Source organism: Trachypithecus francoisi, unplaced genomic scaffold (genome assembly GCF_009764315.1).
Source record: "Trachypithecus francoisi isolate TF-2019V2 unplaced genomic scaffold, Tfra_2.0 Lachesis_group1, whole genome shotgun sequence".
In the NCBI taxonomy this organism is placed as follows: domain Eukaryota; kingdom Metazoa; phylum Chordata; class Mammalia; order Primates; family Cercopithecidae; genus Trachypithecus; species Trachypithecus francoisi.
In genome coordinates this window covers 62,175,803-62,195,565 of record NW_022681454.1, presented here as the reverse complement: position 1 = coordinate 62,195,565, position 19,763 = coordinate 62,175,803, and the positions used below count along the sequence as shown (strand labels likewise).

General features: G+C 40.9%; 1 protein-coding gene across 4 annotated transcripts in view; it reads left to right on the top strand.

Annotated features, from left to right (window-relative positions):
* SLC4A4 (solute carrier family 4 member 4) overlaps positions 1-19,763 on the top strand; it is a 397,907-nt gene that overhangs the window by 39,180 nt on the left and 338,964 nt on the right. For 3 of the 4 annotated variants that reach the window (XM_033214484.1, XM_033214486.1, XM_033214483.1), the window contains exons 1-2: positions 15,684-15,853; positions 16,200-16,273. In XM_033214484.1, coding sequence (XP_033070375.1) covers positions 15,762-15,853; positions 16,200-16,273 — 166 coding nt within the window. In that variant the 5' untranslated portion in view covers positions 15,684-15,761. Of the gene's footprint in view, positions 1-15,683; positions 15,854-16,199; positions 16,274-19,763 lie in introns of those variants that run through there. The other variant, XM_033214485.1, reaches the window with a different exon arrangement.

Genomic DNA, 19,763 nt, shown 5'->3' with positions numbered 1-19,763 from the left:
TGGTGGTTGTTAGCATTTTTTAGCAATACAGAATTTTGAAATTAAGATATGTGCATTTTTTAGACATAATGCTATTGCACACAATAGACAACAGTGTAGTATAAACATAACTTAAAGGCAGGGCGCAGTGGCTCATGCCTGTAATCCCAGCACTTTGGGAGGCTGAGGCGGGTGGACCACGAGGTCAGGAGACCGAGACCATCCTGGCTAACACGGTGAAACGCCGTCTCTATTAAAAATACAAAAAAATTAGCCGGGCATGGTGGTGGGCACCTGTAGTCCCAGCAACTCAGAAGGCTGAGGCAGGAGAATGGCGTGAACCCAGGAGGTGGAGCTTGCAGTGAGCCGAGATCGCACCACTGCATTTCAGCTTGGGCGACAGAGAGAGACTCCATCTCAAAAAAAAAAAAAAAAAAATAATAATAACTTTTATATGCATTGGGAAACAGAAATTTCATATGACTCACTTTATTGTGATATCTGTTTCATTGTGGTGGAGTGGAACCGAACCTGCAACATCTCTGACGTATGCCTGTAAAGACATTAAAAATATATGTAACCTCACCACCATTATCATACCTAATACAGTTAATAATAATTCCTTAGTACCAGCTAATACCCAGTTAACTTGCAAGCTTCCTTATCTCAAAATAGTTTGTTAGACGGTTGATTTGTTTGAATTAGTATCTCAACTCACGTGTCACATTAGATAGTTATGTCTTATGGGTGTCCTTTTTTCTCTCTGAGTTAAGGAGAATGTTTTTATTTTATTTTTTCATTTTTTTAACTTTTACTTTAGGTTTGGGGGTACATGTGAAGGTTTGTTACATAGGTAAACGCATGTCGTGGGAGTTTGTTGCACGTATTATTTCATCACCCATGTATTAAGCCCAGTACCCAATAGTTATCTTTTCTGTTCCTCTCCCTCCTTCCACCCTCCCCGCTAAAGTAGACCCCAGTGTCTGTTGTTTCCTTCTTTGTGTTCGTAAGTTCTTATCATTTAGCTCCCACTTAAAAGTGAGAACATGGAGTATTTGTTTTTCTGTTCCTGCATTAATTTGCTGAGGATAATAGCCTCCAGCTGCATCTGTGTTCCTGCAAAAGACATGATCTTGTTCTTTTTAATGGCTGCATAGCATTCCATGGTATATTGATACCACATTTTCTTTATCCAGTCTGTCATTAATGGGCATTTAGGTTGATTCCATGTCTTTGCTCTTGTGAATAGTGCTGCAGTGAACATTCATGTGCATGTGTCTTTATGGTAGAATGATTTATATTCCTCTGGGTATATACCCAGTAATGGGATTGCTGGGTTGAATGGTAGATAGTTCTGCTTTTAACTCTTTGAGGATCACCTTACTGCCTTCCACTATGAAGGAGACTGTTTTTAAATTGGGTTGTAACATCCTTTCACAATGTGGACCACTCCTCTCCGTACACACAAGCGGCTAGAACCAAGCACAGGATATCATTCTATGGCAAAAGGATGCCAAGCTCAGGGCGTTTTCCCCCAAAGTGCAGTCGATGTAACCGTAGAATCAGAAAACTCATAGTTTAAACCAACTTTAAATGTATTCCTTTATTATTTAAAGTGTCAATTTGAATTATGGGTGTTAAAAAAAAAACACCAACAATAAGCTGTATGCTATTCTCATGATATCCACATATTAATCATCTGCTTTGGCATATTCTAATACTACGTGTTGCCATCCCTGGGGCAGATTTAGGTAGGCGAGGATTCAAGTGGCAACAACTTGAGTCATGAACTTTGGAGCTAGTTTGGCAGAAGTTGATAAAGATTTTATTAACAAGTTAATGCAGATTGGCCTTTGTCATGAGCACTGAAACACTGCTCAGCACCTTCACAAGGCAGAAGTCAATGTCAAGGCTCTGAGCCCTCAGGATGAAGTCTCCTAAGGTGTGTCATTCCACTTTTGGATCTGCAGAGCATTGGGTCAAGTTCTGACATGGTGATGTAGGATTCTGACCCAGCAGACCCCGCCTGTAACCTCTGTGCTACACTTGCTGTGGCCCCAGAAAGACCTTCTAAATAGGTTTCATGAAGCACCTTAATGGAAATGTTTATATAATGACAAAGACTTAGGTAAAGACTATAAACTTGAGGAAGTATCACTCTATTGCTTAGACCCTCCAGTGGCTTTCTAGTTGTTCAGAGTAAACACCAAAGCCCTTCATACAGTGGCCTCCCAAACCCAAAGCAGCCTGCCTCTCCTTTACCTTCGTCTCTCTGATTTTATCGCCACCCCTCCTGGCTTACTCTGCACCAGCTACTGGCCTCCTTGATATTCCAGTAATCTTCCAGGCTATTTCCTGCCTCAAGGCCTTTGCATTTTCTGTTCTCTCAACATAATGGCAAGTCTCACTATCTTACCCGTTTCAATCTTTGCTCAACTATCACTCGTTGAGGCCTTTCTTAACTACCTATTTAAAACTGCACTACTCTCCAGTTTAACCAGCATTCCCTAAATCTCTTCCTTGCTTACATTTTTCCATTGCAGTATCAACTTTTAACACATTGTGCAGTTGATTTTTAAATTTTGTGTATTGTCTATTTCCCACCATGGATTTATCCTTAGTGCCTAGAATAATGCCTGGTCATAGCAGACACTCAATAAATTGAATAAATGAATGAGTACATGAGTTAAACTTTGGAAAATTAGATCACAAGTGTACACTGAGAGATTTCTTGGGAAAAATGAAGGATAAACTTTGAACAGCATTGTGGAAAGAGACATTTTAATAAGGGAACACAGACTAGAGAAATGTCTTCAATGTTCTTGTAATAGTGAACTGTGCTCATAAAGTTTATGAGATAAAAGTTGTTTTTCTGCTTAGTAGTGCAGCCCACGTGGTGAGTGATGCACTCTTCTGGCTTTTGATACAGTAGTTCCTTGGCATGTGTGAATTTAACAATTGTGATTTCAACTATTTGCTAACAGCCCTAGAAGGTTATACCATGTAGTAGGTTTGTGCTTTGGTGGAGAAACATGTGGCCAAGTGGTGAGCCCAGGCTGAGCTGGCAAATGGAAATTAGATGCTATGTGGTACTTGTGAATTGGGGAATTTGCAAAGTGGGCCTGGGGAGGGGATGTTCATGAATGTCAAGGGTCTGTATACTCTTTAATTATTGAGTGTTTCTACTCTTTCACTAAAGGTCTGTCTGATATTTGTGATCCCAAGTTCCTAGAGTTTTCATTTTTGTTTTTGTTTTGCACTGGCATTCTTTTATTTGAGATGCTGAGCTCCGTGCTCAATCAGGGTTGAGTGGAATGGGTTTTAAAGAACTTAAGTATATAACTGAGTTCAAACTATTTTTAACTTTACATCTGATTCCCAAGAATAAAGCAGAAGATGAAGATGCTTGCATGTGGGCCTCCCAGATTGAGTATCCGACACAAGAAAAGCCTGCCCAAAGCCAAGTAGGCCGCCCTTTCCCTTTTCTTGGTAGGGTGATCTCACATCCGTGGTCCCTTAGATCCAACGCTTTTAGGAGCTCGGGTCTTCACAGCCCTGTTCCGAGACTCAGGAACTTGGATTCTCAAAGCCCAGATCCCATTCCCACAGAAGCCCGTCTTCACTGCCCGCTTCTGTTCCCTTCCAAAACTCAGGTTTTCTCAGTCTGATTCTGCCCCTCAGGAACTGGAGTGTTCGTGGTCCCATTTCTGAATCCTTAGGAGCCCGGGTCTTCACTGTCCCTCTTCTGCCACTTAGGAGCCCGGGTCCTCACTGCTCCGCTTTTACCTCTCCGGAGCCCGTGTCTTCATACCTCATTCCTTTCCAGTCCTCTCCTCTTAGGAGTGCGGGTCCTCACAATCCTGTTCTTCCCAGACCGACTTCCCTCAGATACTGGAGAACTCCAATCCATCCCCGTTCCCTAAGTCCTGTCTGGAGCCCGGGTCCCCACAGCTGCTTCTTTTCTGACCCTGATCCTCTTAGTCCCTTCCCAAGAGCCTGAATCCTCACAGCCCCATCTCATCCACAACCTAGTCCTGCGAACACTGACCCATTGTAGGTCTCGGTCCTGACTTCCTCCTCCCGCTCTTGTTCCTCAACTGCCAGGGTTCAAGACTCCCCAAGATATTTGGAGAGTTTTAACAGATCAGTCAAATTGGCTAAAAAGAGGCAGCTTGACATTGAATGGGTAAGAGAACAGATTTTGGAGCCAGTCCTCCTGGGTTTGAATCCTGACATCCACAGTTATAGCCGTGTGATTTTTTTGGGCATGTGACTTAATCTGTCTGTGTTTCAGAGATGATGGTGATAAAAACAGTGCAAACCTCATTGGATTGTTGTATTAAATGAGTTAATAATATCTGTAAAGCAATTACAATAGTAACTAGGACATAGTAAGCACTACCTAAGTGTTTGCTAAATAAAAATAAAGGTATTAATTTGGGGGGAATTGTTACAGGATGCTCTAATATTTGGCCAGTAGGCACACTGAAGTAGAGAAAGAGGTAAGTGATGTAATTTGAAATTATAAGAAGGAATATATGTAAGTTCAGCATTATGAAAAATATTCTTGAAGATAATCCTTGGTGGGCATTGATTAGTTAATTATGAAAGAGTATAGTAGAATGGTTAAAATTGTGGACTGCTCAATTAGTCTGCATGCCTGGTCTTATCACATGTACTGTGTGATTTTGGGCAAATTATTTATCTTCAAAATTAGGACTTTAAAGTGGGTGTGTGAAGAGTCCCTACCTCGTGGCATTGTTATGAAGATTGAATCAAATCATCATCACAAAGTATTCAGCTTAGTAGTTGGCAAGCAGTACGTATTTAAAATGTGACTTAAAAAATTAATAGATAATGCGCTGGGTGCGATGGCTCACCCCTGTAACCCCAGCACTTTGGGAGGCCTAGGTGGGTGGATCACCTGAGGTCAGGAGTTGGAGACTAGCCTGGCCAACATGGTGAAACCCCATCTCTACTAAAAATGCAAAAGTTAGCTGAGCGTGGTGGTGCGTGCCTATAATCCCAGCTACTTGGGAGGCTGAGGCAGGAGAATTGCTTGAACCCGGGAGATGGAGGTTGCAGTGAGCTGAGATTGCACTACACTACAGCCTGAGCAACAGAGCAAGACTCTGTTTCAAAAAAAAAAAAAAATTTAATAGATAATGAAAGTCCCTAATCTCAGTTCCTACATTGTTATAGGTATTGACATCCTTTAGCTAGAACCTTCAGTTCTGCCCTGTTACTGAGTCAGATAAAATAAGATGGCATCCAGAAGGAAATTATGCATGTATGTTGCTTAGCACACTGACTGACATGTAGCAAGAACTTAATAAAATTTCAGGAGCTTCATCCCTGCCAGCCAGGTGGTAGTTCAGGATGGGAGATGTGAACACTGTGGTTGCCACATTGGGTAGAGGTAGGAAGGTTTGCCTAAACCCATTTCAGAAGGCATCTTCTTCAGTGTCAGTTCTGTGTGTCAGAGGTGGGTAGGTCAGGGACTGTGCCTGATCAGGTGCCATGGAGCTGACTCCCAGCCCTGTGTCCTGGAAAAAACTCCTGCTCTTGAGTCCCCATCTGCCTGCCAATCTGCGTCTGATCTGAGATCACTGTGAAATCCACAGTAAATGTGCAAAAGTCACAGACTACAATGGATATGAATTAACTGAGGATTTTAGTTATCCGTGCTATTGCCATACTAATTACTACAAATAATTTATCATGGACTGTCTATAAATGTAAACCTAAGCTAAAATTTCTAGAGCTTAAAGTTTATATTGACATTTTGAATCCCAGTTTTATTTGCAGGTAACTGCCATCCAGCTTCTTTATAGATTTACCTAAACACATTACAGAGTTTTATTTGTCCAGTTGCAGGCCTGATGAGCAAAATTGAACTCTCTTATAACTTTCATGCTGCTTCTGAGCATTTATTATTTTTTTTTTAGAAATAGATCTCACTGTGTTGCCGAGGCTAGAGTGCAGTGGATATTCACAGGCATGATTGTGACGCACTACAGCCTCAAAGCTCCTGGGCTCAAGCAGTCTTCCCACCTCAGCCTTCCTAGTAGCTGGGATTTTAGGCATATGCCACTGTATCAGACTTTGCTTCTGGGTATTTAAAGTAGTGTATGGTGTGATTTATTTTTAAGTTCATTCATTCTTCTGTTCATGAAACAAATTTTTATTTAGAACCAAATATGTGGCAGGTCCAGGTACCTCTTACTTTTTTTTTTTTTTTAGCAGACAAGGGAAATTCCCATTTGAATGTAATTTGGCCCCTACATGTGAGAGTATTGGTATAGTCTGTGTGGAGGGTTAAATTCTAATGTTAATCTATAAAGAGAAAATTATATAGTTAAAAATATCCTTGAAAAATCCCTTAATTCAACCATAAACATAACATTCTTCAGGGAGTATAGCATAGCCATTTTCCCCCCTTTCTTTGGAACACATCACTGTTTCTCCTATTGAATAACAGGCTAAATCATTGGAAATTTGCTTGTTTATGGGGTTTATGTTGTTTGAAATACACATTCAGGGCCTTTAGACTTAGAGATCCACTTAATACTAAACATGTATGTGCCTTCACTGTGCCTATTTCTAACTGGTTGATTGACTGATTAATCGATTGATTCATAGTCAGTGAATCAATTGATTAATTGATTGATTCATAGTCACCACACATAGTTACTAACTACACTACAAGTAGTCTACTAACTATGTATAGTGACTATGCTTGACACTAGAGGTAGAAAAACTTTAGAAAGACAATATTTGCTCTGAAAGAGCTCATGATGTGGTGGGGACACGAGCCATGACATGCTTAAGTACAGTTGAGTGATGATAAGTTATAATGACAATGTGTTGTAACGTGCTATGTGGGAAGCAGGCACATTCAGGAAGCCAATGGAGAACAGAGGAAGGAGCATAGCTCTGCTCAGGGAAGGGTATGTCTGAGAATGTAGAGAGGCTTCTGGAGACGTTGGATCTTAAGTTGGGTTTTGAAGAATGGGTTAACTAAGATGATATTTTAATTAGAGGAAATAGCATGTACATGAAGGTGTGGCGGATGGTTCAGGGTGTATGGCGTGGGGATGGTAGGACCTGAGCTTACGTTTCGTGTTAAGCAAGTTGGATTTCTCTTCCATGTAATGAAGAACCACTGAAGGCTCTTTAAAAGGAGAGATACCAAAGTGCGTTTTATAAATGGATGCATTAGAGGGGAATGAGTTCAGATCCAGGGAGGCCAGTGAAAAAGCACTGGTGAGAAGGCAGATGGGAATCCTGCCATCCTACACTCACGTCAAACCTGAGCATGTTGGGGCATCCCTTGACTAAAAGCTGCCTTGCAGGGTGGGTTTTCAGCTATAGATACTCCCTTTCCTGTGACTGTCCTGTGGGATATCATCCCTTCCTCCCTTTGCTCTTCTTTCCTTACTCTGCTGCTGGTTTGGGTCTGGCTCTTGGTTGAAGAGCTGATGGTGTTATGGAGGAGGGGACAGAGGACGAACATGCTGGTTGCCATCCTCTGTGCTGGTGTCTCATATGGAGGGGCCCAGCCATTTCATCTGGCCTGATTCCTGTCTTAGGACCTTTGTCATTTTCACACAAGAAGCCTTGAAGATGGGTCATTGAAAGCTAAAAGAGTTTAGAAGGGAGCTTCTTTTTCCTGTCCGTAACAGTAAAACCTCTGAGAAAATGTTGGAAGGACAAAGTACTTTGTTTCTGACATGGGAAGGAGACTACTCTATTCTACAGCGGAACTCTGGTCAGAAGCAGCACAGGGTCTTTGTGGAAGCACATGAATGAGATAGTCCATTAAAAATATTAAGGAGCATGTGAGTGTGAGTGCAGGCTAAGTCAGGGAATGTCCTGAGGAGTCATGAACGAAGTCCTCCTTTCAGCACTTCGTACCCTCCCCACAAGCACTTTTTCTCTTCATCGCTCACCTCTCCTGGCCTCCGAGCCTTTTCTCACCCCAGAGTCTCTGTCTCCGTCCTCCTATCAGTTATTTTCTTGTCCTTTGTTACTGAGCCTGCTCCAGCCTTTCAGAAATCAATCAACAATCTGAAGACAGAGTTTAGGAGACCTAACCCTAGCATGGAGAAGATGGAAAGGGAGAGTTTGATCCTAGTAGTTTGAGGAACAGTGTATCTGTAGTCTCCTTAGTCAAAAATCCCGTGCCTTTGCTCATGAGACAGAATCATGACCTCTGGGTCTGTAGGAGTATTAATACTCTATTCTCTGGGCCCTATGAACTTTATATTTTATTTAACTAAAACTGGTTGTATTTATTTAGGAAATTATTTAATTCCCTAAACTAACTTCTGAAGTGGTATAAGCCCATTTTAAAAGACAGTGAAGTGAGAGAGGCTAGTTAACTCTCTAAGCTTGCACACTTAGCAAAGTGTGCATCTGGGATTTTGTATTCAGTTTTGCCTGATTCTGCATCTGTGTTGGTGGACCTGACCACCATGTAGAATAATGCTTCTAGGGGAAATTAAAAAACAGAGTTACAAATGAGCTTTTTTAAATTGAAAATTTTGTTGAGATAATTGTAGATTCAAATGCATATTTGAGAAATTATACAGAGAGGTTACTGGTGCAGAAAAGCTCCAGTTTGCCAGTTTTTCCCAAGGTTAACATTTTACAAAACGGTAGTATAATATCATAACCAGGTTATTGGCAGTGATACAATTCACCAAACTTTATTCACATTTCCTGTTTTACGTGTACGACTTTCTCTCTCTCTTCTCTGTCTGTATTAAGTTCTATACAATTTTATCACCTGTATTGATCCACAGATAAGATACTGAATAGGGTCCCTCGTGTTGCCCTTGTTAACAACAAATACCTCCATCTTTAACCCCTGGCAAACATGAATCTGTCCTTTGAAATCTGTCCTTCATTTCTAAAATGTTGTCACTCCATATAAATTGTATAATATAGTTTGTAACCTTTTCGGATGAGCTTTTCTCACTCAGCATAAGCTTCTGGAGATTCATTCAAATTGTTGTGTATATCAATAGTTTGTTCATGTTTCTTGCTAAGCAGTATTCCATGGTATGGATGTACCATAGTTTAACCACTCTCCTGTTGAAAGACATGTGGATTAATTCTGGAGTTTTCTACTCTACTTAAAGCTGCTGTGAACATTCATGTACAGGTTTTTGGGTGAACGTAAGTTTTTATTTCTCTGGGATAAGTGCCCAGGAGTACAAATGAACTTTTAATACAGTTCATAAATCCAGAATTGGATTTGGCGTGATCCTGCTCTGGGTTGCATTTTCACCTTTTATCCAGTTCTCAGTCTGATTTTGTGTGGGGCTCTCACCTATTTCCCTCTGGCCCTGGGCCTGTGTAAATTTCCAGGCTGATTAGGGTGCTCTGGGAAGGAGACTGACTTCGCTTTGTTGCCGGCTGATCTCTGGGAGTCATCACTGCCATCAGTCATGCTTGTGAGTTTTGCTGCACCGATGTCCCTTTCACCCAGTGTGGATGTCCAGAGCTCCAGCTGTCTGCACAGTTAAGTCAGCAACTGTGTTCTGTCTTCCTTCCTGTGGGAATGAAAGGCCTTCTTAGAGCCCCTGTGAAGATTTAAAGGGAATGGTTGCAGCTTTTTCTTGCCCTTCGGTTCCCTGTAGTGAACACATGTTGCCAAAAGATGGCAGTGCACTTTGCAGCCACTGAGATTGCTCTTCCCTGTTGCCTGTGGCTTAGAGAATTGTGTCCTGTTCATCATGTGTATGTTGAAAATGTGCATGGCAGATTTTACAAAGCAACAAAAACACCAATAAAATGCTGTGAAGTTTAGAATCATGAAAAAAAAAAATCACGTTTGCAAAATGGTTTATAATGGAAGTAGTCCCCTACTTCTTAACATGATTTGAATAGGGAATAGAACTCAGAAATGGGTGTATGAGTGTATAATTTTAGATGTCGGTACTGATTGTTGTATTCTGTATAGCTCCTGAAAAAGACCTGTGAAATGCTGATTTTTATCTGTCATCTGATCCAAGATTAGCCAAGTAACAGGGACAGCCTGCTTTTGAACTCTGAGACTGTAGTCCTCGAGTAAAGGCCTTTGTATACACTTAGTTTTCATGGCAAAAATGGCTAATAATAAAACTCTTCACTTGCTAGCATTTATCACTCCCCTGTGTGCGTCACTTTGGTGTGTGTGTGGGCATGTGTGTAAAGAACTGTTTAAACATTGGCTATGCATGGGAAAGCTGTGTGAAGTGAGAGATTATGGGGTTCACCGGATGTTGTAAACAGACCAAGCTGGTGAGGATAAAGTGGGATGAGTTGAAATACAAGATTAGCTAATAAACTTTATGCTGTATGCATGGAGAGAATCAGTGATATGAAACTCTGGTATGGGCATGTTAAACACTGGTGTCCTGCTGCTCTCCAGGATGCCATCCCCGGTGCCTTTTGGGATGCAGTCAAAAAGCCCTGCTATGAACTTGATCCATGTGCAGCATCATTAAGTGCAGAGCAGGCTGTGGAAGAGAGTGGGCTAGCTCTGGGATTGGGTATACAAACCCCGGAGTGGATCCTCTACACACCAGCCAGTGTGCCAGGGTTGGAGGCTCTGTTTCGCCTCCCCTGGGCTCAGTACTGTAGTCGCTTTCATCCTATAGTTTACAAACTAGCTGCAATCCTGGGGTGGCAAGGAAACAGGTGGCTCCACGGTAAAGCAGCAGGCTTTTTGCTACTGCATCCTTTGGCAAAAGCTTAGGCTAGGAGGAGAAATGTGCTGTATAAAGTTTTAACCCTGAAACCAGATGCTGTTACTATAGAGACAAGTGAAATGCTACAGCAGGAGGCGTAACAGGGGAGGGATGGGAGAAGGGAGGTGGGAGGGCAAGTGAGGCGAATCTAAAGGCTAGCACACTCGAAGACCTTCAACCTTTAGCAGCACTGTGACAGGGCAGGCTTGCATTCTGAAACTTGTGTGCTGGCGGTCTGCCACGTGCTGACTGGCTGAGTGGCAGCTGCTTGCGCTGTGTGGACTAGCTGGTGAGCACGTTGGCAGTTGGCATGGGCTCTGGGGGTGGGAACTTAGAGGGGTGGAATGTAGATGGGTGCTCAAGACCCAATGGCTGACAGTTTTGCACAAATGTTTCTCATGCTGGGCTTAAGTCACCCTTATGAGCCTGCTCAGTGATTAGGACCGGCTGGTAAAAGCCGGTCCATTTGGCAGTAGATTTGACGTGTTACAGTTAAATCATTTTGGTGTCCCAGAATAACGGAGAATAAGAAAAACCTTGCTTTGGGTGTGGACTTCCGTAGAAAGGGTATAACTTGTACAGTCAGAGGCCTGGCTGAGGGAAGGCATTATTGGCCCTGAGTGGATTTTATACTGACTGGTGTGACCCTTATCCCCGTGATGCTGGTGAGAAGCTTCCAAATCTATTCTGAACTTTGCCTCATGCTGGTGATGTGAGCAACCCGGGAGCTTTTTAGAAGCATGCTCTTCCCTTCTTTGTTTTCAGCGAATGCAGGGTGTGTGAAAGGAACTTTTAAGAATGGGTTTGAGGGCCTGATTAAGGACTGGATAAGTTAATTTCTTCCTATTGATAGAAGGAGGAACTAGTTGGGTCAGATGGTTATTTTAAAATATATCTGTCTTACTAATAATAGCAAGCAACTGCTGAGAGGATTTGCGGTGGGGAGGGACACAAGCCCAAATAATTGACATCTGTAGTGTAAAGATGAAGAAAAGGTGCTGAATTCTTGTATTTTGTGCAGAAGCCTAGGTGCACCAGGCTGGACTTACTTCTAAGGAGGACTGAGGGCGGCTGTGGGGAAAGGCCGCTGTGGGTGTGCAGGTTTTATATTTTCCGTTTGCTTCACTCATGCCTTTTTTCTTCCTGCAGGGAAGAGGCTGCTTTGAGATGCTCTGCATTGTCTGTCAGAAAGAACGAAGTTTCTAATTACTTGCTATGTATAGTCTTGGAGGGAATGTGAAATATGCATCAAAGAGCCAAGGAATGCACCAATCATTATTCTCACTCTCTAACTCAGATGGAACATAGTGACAGTGCCTCAGTTAGGCTGGATGGTTTTCTTAGCCTAGGAAGAGGGTTTTTCTGAACTATTCTATTATCCCCTCCAGTTGTTGCTGCTTTTCATTTTCTCTTTCTTTCTGTTTCTCTTTTTTCTTTTAGAGATGGGAATTCACTGCGTTACCCAGGCTGGAATGCAGTGCCCTACTCATAGCTCACTGAAGCCTTGAACTTCTGGGCTCAAGCAGTCCTCCCACCTCAGTCTCCCAAGTAGCTGGGACTACAGGTGCGCAACACTGCACCTAGCTAATTTGAAAAAAAAATTTCAGAGATGGGTCTTGCTATGTTGCGCAGACTGGTCTGGAACTCCTGGCCTCGAGCAGTCCTCCCACTCAAAGCAGGCTGAGCAACTGTGTCAGCTTTTCTTCTTTTACTTCTTTGGTTGTTGCATGCAATTTTGGGAATGGCTTAGGCACAAAGGCTAAACATTTTAGTTAGGAAATTTGAAAAAAGACAACAAAAGACTTTAGGATCAGTTTGATTTATAGTGAGGTGCAGAAATGATGTTCCGCATGAAATTGTGTTGGACTCTATAGGCTGGAAAGGGTTAGTTCTGATAGGACTGGAAAGGGTTAATGTGAGCTAAACCACTCTGTTTTCTAAAGGGGAGCTGGCACTATTAATGTACGTGCAGTAGCACAGGGCTTCAGGATTTTGTTGTGCTTCTGAGGTCTTTTAAGAAAATTTCCTCATTAAACTGTCATCCTTATCTGTGTCTACAAATGCATAATGGATGGGTTCTTGCCTTTTGAACTTACTTGCCTGGATTGCTAAGGGTAATCTTTGAGAAGGTGGATGTGATTGCGTTAGGCACCTTGTTTGTCTTGCTCACTGTAACTCTAGTGCCTTGGCTTGTGCCTGGAGCATAGTAGTAGTATCCAGTAAATATTGACTGAATGAATGAATGCAGGAAAGAGAAAAGAAAAGAGAACTATTGAATGCCTCCTCTGTGTCTGCTACTGTGTGTGGTATGTAAAAATTATATTTGGCAATCAGAAGATATTGGTGATCATGACTAAAGTGCTTTTTATACCTCTCTTTCCATCTTTCTCAGCCACTCGGTAGCAGTGCTCTCCTCCTTTTGTCACTTCCTTGACATCACTCTTGCCTGGATTTCCTCTTACCTCATTGACTGTTTTTGTTCCTCTGCTCTGCTTGTAAATGTCGGCATGCCTCAGCACTTGGTCTTGGGTCCACTCCTTGATTTTTACATTTTCTTCCTGGATGATCTCGTCTAGTAATAGCTTCAGGTACCAGCTTTATTCATTGATTTCCTAATTTTTATCTCTAATCCTGAGCCTCTGAGCTCCAGACTCAGACATCTACTTGTATGCCCAATGGCTCCTTTTTCATGTGTAATAAGCATCTTATTCTTAAAGTGGCTAAATAGAACTCTTGATTTGTTCCCCAATAATTTGTTTCTCCCATAGCCTTCCTCTGGCTCCTGCGATAATTTCTTAATTTCTCTTGTCCCCTTACTGTCCATTTTCAGGGTGATCTTTTAAAAATGAAAAACAGTCAAGTCACTCTCCATTTTAAAACTCTTCCGTGGCTCTCATAACACCTAAAATTCTGACTCCTTACCCTGGATACTGTGGCCCCAATCAGTATCATCTCCTAAAGTTGACCTTCAGGCCCTGTCCAGCCGTACTAACTTTGTTTCTGTTCCTGGAACATCCTAAACTTGTCTTCACCTTAAAGCCTTTGCACTTGCTGTTCCCTTTGCTTGGAACACATTACCTGCAAATATTCACAGTACTGATTCCTTCCTGTCATTTTTGTCTCTGCTCAGTTGTCATCCAGAAGCCTCATGTGAAACCACCCTATGCCAAGCAGTCCCTGCCTCATTTTATTTTCCACAAAGTACTTAATGCTATCTGAGATTACCTTGTTCATCTATTCACTATTAATTGCTTGGGAACTTTGTCTCTCTGATTCACAGATATATTTCCCTCTCTCTGAAGAGTATGAGGAACATAGCAGGCACTAAATAAATATTTGCTGAATCAGTGAATATACTATATCATTTAATTTTCATGGGAACCAGAGGCTTAGAGAAGTTGATAAATGACTTGACTTCTTAAGTCTTTTTTTTTTTTTTTTTTGAGATGGAGTCTCACTCTTTTGCCCAGGCTGGAGTGCAGTAGCACGATCTCGGCTCACTGCAACCTCTGCTTCCTGGGTTCAAGTTATTCTCCTGCCTCAGTCTCCCGAGTAGCTGGGATTATAGGCATGTACCACTGTGTCCGGCTAATTTTTGTATTTTTAGTGGGGATGGGGTTTCACCATGTTAGCCAAGTTGGTCTGTAACTCCTGACCTCAAGTGATCTGCCTCCCTTGGCCTCCCGAGGGATTACAGGTGCCGGGATTACAGGTGTGAGCCATGATCATGCCCGACCTCAAATCTTCAAGGAATTTTCTTTTCCACTAAAATCTTGATGGCCAACCCATATCCTGCTTGCATTCAGATTTCTATTTTTAGTTTGAGTATAGAGAAGGAAAATGATGTATAGATTGCCAGGGTGAAAAGGAAGGAAACAGAAAGGAAGGAAACTTACAGTAATTAAACATGTAGTATGTGCTAAGTCCTGCACTGTGTGCTTTTAGGTATGTTACCTAATTCAACTCTCAAAGCCTTCAATGCAAGGTTGATATTATTGTGTTGAATCAATGCAAGGTTGATATTATTACCCCAGTTTTATAGATGGAAAAACTGAGGCTCAAAAAAGCTAAAAACTTTGCTCCAGGTAGCACACCTATTAAGTGATGAGCTAGATTTCTTAAACCAGGGACTACCTGACACCAAATTCCTGACTCTTTATGTTATGATGGTTGCTTTGTGAGATGGATTTGCTTCTAAAATAGTAAGGACAAAAATATGAATTCAATGCACATCTGCGTAGATTATAACAAATATCTGAAGCACAAGAATAAGTTATACAGACAATATGGAAAACAGACCTACAATATTCAATGCCTGAGCATATAATTGGATGAATAGAATACAGAATGAACATTTGGTTCTCTGGCAGGGCTCATGTACGGTATGACATAGAGCAGCTGTCCCCAGAGAAAGTTCTTTGTTTCTAGACTGGTACTATACAAGCAGCATTTGAGCAATTCAGGATTTCTTTCTGCTTTCACTATAAATAGAGCTCATGGAATTCTGTATATCAAAGTTAATGCAATGAAAAGGATCTGCAGAGTATGGAAATAAACCTTAACTCATTCTATAAACTAGAAGCATGTTTGGCATCGGGAGGCCCTTAAAACGCTGTCATTCCTTGGATGGATTCTGAGGTCTTATTTAGCATATGAAATTGCAGAGTAGATCCTATTATGTAAGGAGACAGGAGGACAGCATAATGTGGTTGCAAAATGAAGAACTTTGTGCCCTTCAGGGAAGAGTTAACAGGGCAGATATACATAGAGAAAGATGTGTGATAAGAATGTGGAAAATGAATGAATGGGTGGCATGTATCTGTGTGTATTGCCGAAGCCGGGTTGCTGGATAATCCTCAGATGTCAGATTTCCGTAAGGCCAACATGTGACTCAAAGCTTGCCACTCAACAGAGAATACTGGGCTGTGCTGGTATTAAGAGGCTGGCTGGAAGCTAGGCTCCCACTGTGCACTAGCCTAACTCCCTGTCGCTCTCTGCGTGTGGGTGGGTGTGCATGTGTGTGTGTGTGAGGGTATACATTTTATGCAGTGGGTGTTTAAAGAGCTAAGCACTGAAGCTGGATTTCCACAAACGATCATCACGAGCACTCCAGACACACCAAACTTCCTCTCTTGGTATTTTTTTTTTTTTTTTTGCTTTCATCCTTTTTTTAAAAAAAATTTAAAACCCTAAAGGAGAGAGCCCCCAACATCCTGCCTACAGGATTGGGATTATTTTCTCTTACCTGTCTATGTGGGTGCCCTCTCAAGGTTAGAACTGAAGCTATGTGGGACCGGCATATTCTCGAGCACCAGATGAGAGGAGCTGCGTGAAGCAGTAGCAGACACCAGAAGAAGAGTGACTCTGCCCTGCTAACATGAACAACAGCTTGCAGGTTAACCTGCCCAGAAGCTGGGCTGCTGCAAGTGGCTCACTCCAGGAGAAGTCTGAGCATTCTTTTTTTCTTTTTTATTACTATAGGATGGAGGATGAAGCTGTCCTGGACAGAGGGGCTTCCTTCCTCAAGCATGTGTGTGATGAAGAAGAAGTAGAAGGTGAGCTTTACGGGTCTGGGAAAGTGTCTGCTGACATACATATGTCTCTATAGATAATAACATTCATGAATTTCATAGATCTTACATTTTTAAAATGAAACACCAAACCTTTTCTATATAGTTTCATCAATCTCTACATTTTGCTTCAACACAGAAAGTAATTTTAAGAACTTCACTGGACCATCAGAATCTGATTGAAAATGGGTCTTGCCTGGTTTTTAAAAAAGTCTTATTTTAAAGTAAGTGCCTATGTTAGCTGCGCCTCTTTATCAAAAATAAACATTTTACCAGATAATACTAACCACCTTCCAATGACTAATTCAAGAAAGCTGCTAGATTTATATAAATCTATTCAGCAGCATCTTTAATATTCTTTCTTGTACCTTGTAGTGTAAAGATATAGATATTACAGAAGGATAATGATACCCTTGTTGCAGGAAAAATGGGTTTAAGATGAAGATGTTAAGAGTGGTAATCATGGATGAGTTTCAGTTAGGAAAAGATGGACAAGCATTTTTTACTTAAAAAAACTTCAAGGATCTCTTTTATTGATGTTTCCTAGTGCCTGTTAAAAACTAAAGAAGAGTTATGTTTTATCTGGTGCTATAATACTTTCAGCAGGCATTCCCTTTTCCTGTCTCCTGACTTATCAGTAAGTGGGAATAATGCTATTTATTTGATGGAAGGCAAAGCTGAATTAATATTTATTAAAATAAGTATATGAAGGCATCACAGATATATGTTATTATTAATATTTATAATGAGATTTTTTTAAAAATCAGGGTTCTAGGCAGTACTCAAAGTTAAATGAAAGTTGCAGGTGAATCATGTGATCAATCTCACCCTTTAAAGTCACCTGAGAGACAATTCATCTGTGTTTTGGAGATTCTGGCCTGACCAGTGCCATGTGGTAAGCATTTAGTGCCAGCCCCAAACTTGAACCAGAGGGTGGTGGGCTTGGGTAAAAGAGAGTCAGTATTGTATGTTCTGGAGTGATTCTTCAAGCAGACTGAACACCAGGTATGGGGCAAGTGATTCTCCTGTGCCACTTGGAACAGTTTGAATAGTGTGGCCATTATGTTGTTTCTCATGTTTCTTTAGTGAGTTTCTTCTGTCCATGTGGTGTTAGAGGATTGGCGCCTCCACCCCCACCTCAGCTTCCCGCATTTATGCTCTTGAGGCTGACTAATACGAATTTGATGCCTAAGTTTCTTAGGAAAACGGAAACTACAGTATTTTCTTTCATATTGTTTTATGGGTTCCTTGCATTTTTACAACATGCTGTGGGAAAATGTCAAGCTGGTGAAAGCAAAATAGTAAAACTTTTGTCTTAAGATTCTTGGAACCCATGATGTTAAATCATCATTTTAGTGACTCTGTCACTGTCCCAGTGTCAAAGAGGGGATATAAGTATTAAAGTTTTAGCATATGGATATAAGAAATAATGTAGATTTGAGCAAATAGCCTATAGTTTTAAGACAATTGAAGTAGAAAAAGCTTGGGAGTGACATATACTGTGTGCGTGTGTTTTCCTTTGAGAATAATGTTCTAGCTAGGTTCACAAGAGATATAAATCACTTCTTGAGTTTGTAAGGTCTGTAGGATTGACAGTACTCTACTGCAATAGGATGTTGTATACTGTTTCTTAAGACTTTGACTAAGTGCATTTCCTGAAGTATTTCCCTTGATTTTCAAGCACAAAGTTAAGACAACAACATAAATGAGTAGCACACAAATCTGTAGCCAGGTGTCTTTAAGAAGAAACAGAAAGACAACCAAAGGTGGTAGAAACACATCTGTAAAATTCAAGAAATGTGTTGGTTTTGTGATGATTAAAGCTCCCGAATGGATTTATGTATTTTCCTGTTCTTATAAGACCTCTATTTTAGTGACTGTCTTTCACGTTGATTGACACTTGAGCTGACTACATTTCTTTCAAGACATGCTCAGATAGTTGCCTGTTGCTGAGTCCTGAGTCCCGTAGGAAGATTGCTTATGGATTATTTTGTGGGTAACTTTCAACAGTGCTGACTGTCTTACAATACTAGCCTTGAAATTATAGTAACTGTTCATTAGAAATGAACAAAATTGTTCATTTTTAATTTGTTGTTCTCCCAATTGACCCTCCCCCTTTTTCACCTTGCTTTATTGGTGGGGGTGGGAGGTCTTAGATTTTATAGTAACTCTAGGTGATAGTATAAAACAGTTGAAATGGACAGGGGTTTTATGGCACATCCATGCTTCCAGTGGTTGAGAATGAAGAAACAGATGGCCTATGTCAAGACCTCTTAAGAAGTATTCATATTTTGAGGGGAATTTTTTTTCCTAAGAATATGAGTCCATCTCATATTTTTAATTGCATAGAGAAGAGAGTATTTGAAGAAAAGCAAACTGTTATCTCTATTCTAAAGTAGCTTCCTGGCACATTTATGGCAGAGGTGAATGCCCCAGTTTTAAGGGTCAGAATTCAAAAGATAAGGAGCTGGAACACTTTACCTTTATATTATTATTTACATTTCCTTTTATGCAAGTAGTTATTTCTCTTGCTTCTAGGATAAACGTAGAAGTTTACAATGTTTGTAAACATTCTTGGCAAAGTCAACTTAAAATAAAACTTTGTTTTTTACAGTTATCTGCATAAATAAGATGTATTCCCAATAAGTGATTATTAAAGTAACTAAGGTCTGATGGTTCTTGTTACTTTAAAATATTCATGCTTTAAAAATGCTTAGGGTCCCCTAATTTGGGGTGATTGGATTCAGCTCAGCCTGAAGGCAAGAAGAGCCAGATACTCTCTCTTAGTTCCTTTGAATGCTGTGGTTCTGAGGAGAGAGACTTCAAACCACACCCTCAGTTCACCTTGTTCAACTTTACTCTCAGTGGGTGGCATGACACTTAATCCACATTCTAAAAACTTAATAGAAAACCATCAACTGCAAAACTCACTAAGCATGGAGTGAGTCAGAAGAGGAGTCATCTGTTTAAATAATGAACTATGTGGCATATATTTAAAGACCTAAACCTCATTGTCACATAATTTTCTTCATGTGTTAATGGCTTAAAGAGATACTCTTTCAAAATGAAACCAAGTGCCAATTTTAATCTTTAAAAGAAATAGAAGCCTTTAAATCTGCTCTTCCACTGGTTACCTTGTACTATGCATGGTTTTGTAAAGTTAACATTTTTTGGAGGAGAATGGTTACTGTGGATAAACTTATTTTAAAATGTCAGTATTTCAGGTATTCACATTTATTTATTTATCAGAATGCCCCAGCTCCCACCCAGGCCCTTCCACGCTTTCACAGAATTGGTCTATGGATGACAAATTAACATTACCAGAATGGTCCAGAAGTGCTGACCAAGAGGAGCAACCACTCTCTTTTCATTTCAAACATAGACGGGGGAAATTGCTAATTACATAGGGTGAATGAGGGTTGAGATAGGAAGAGTCAGTCCCAGGTAGCTTTTTCCAAGCAGAAGAAAATCCTAT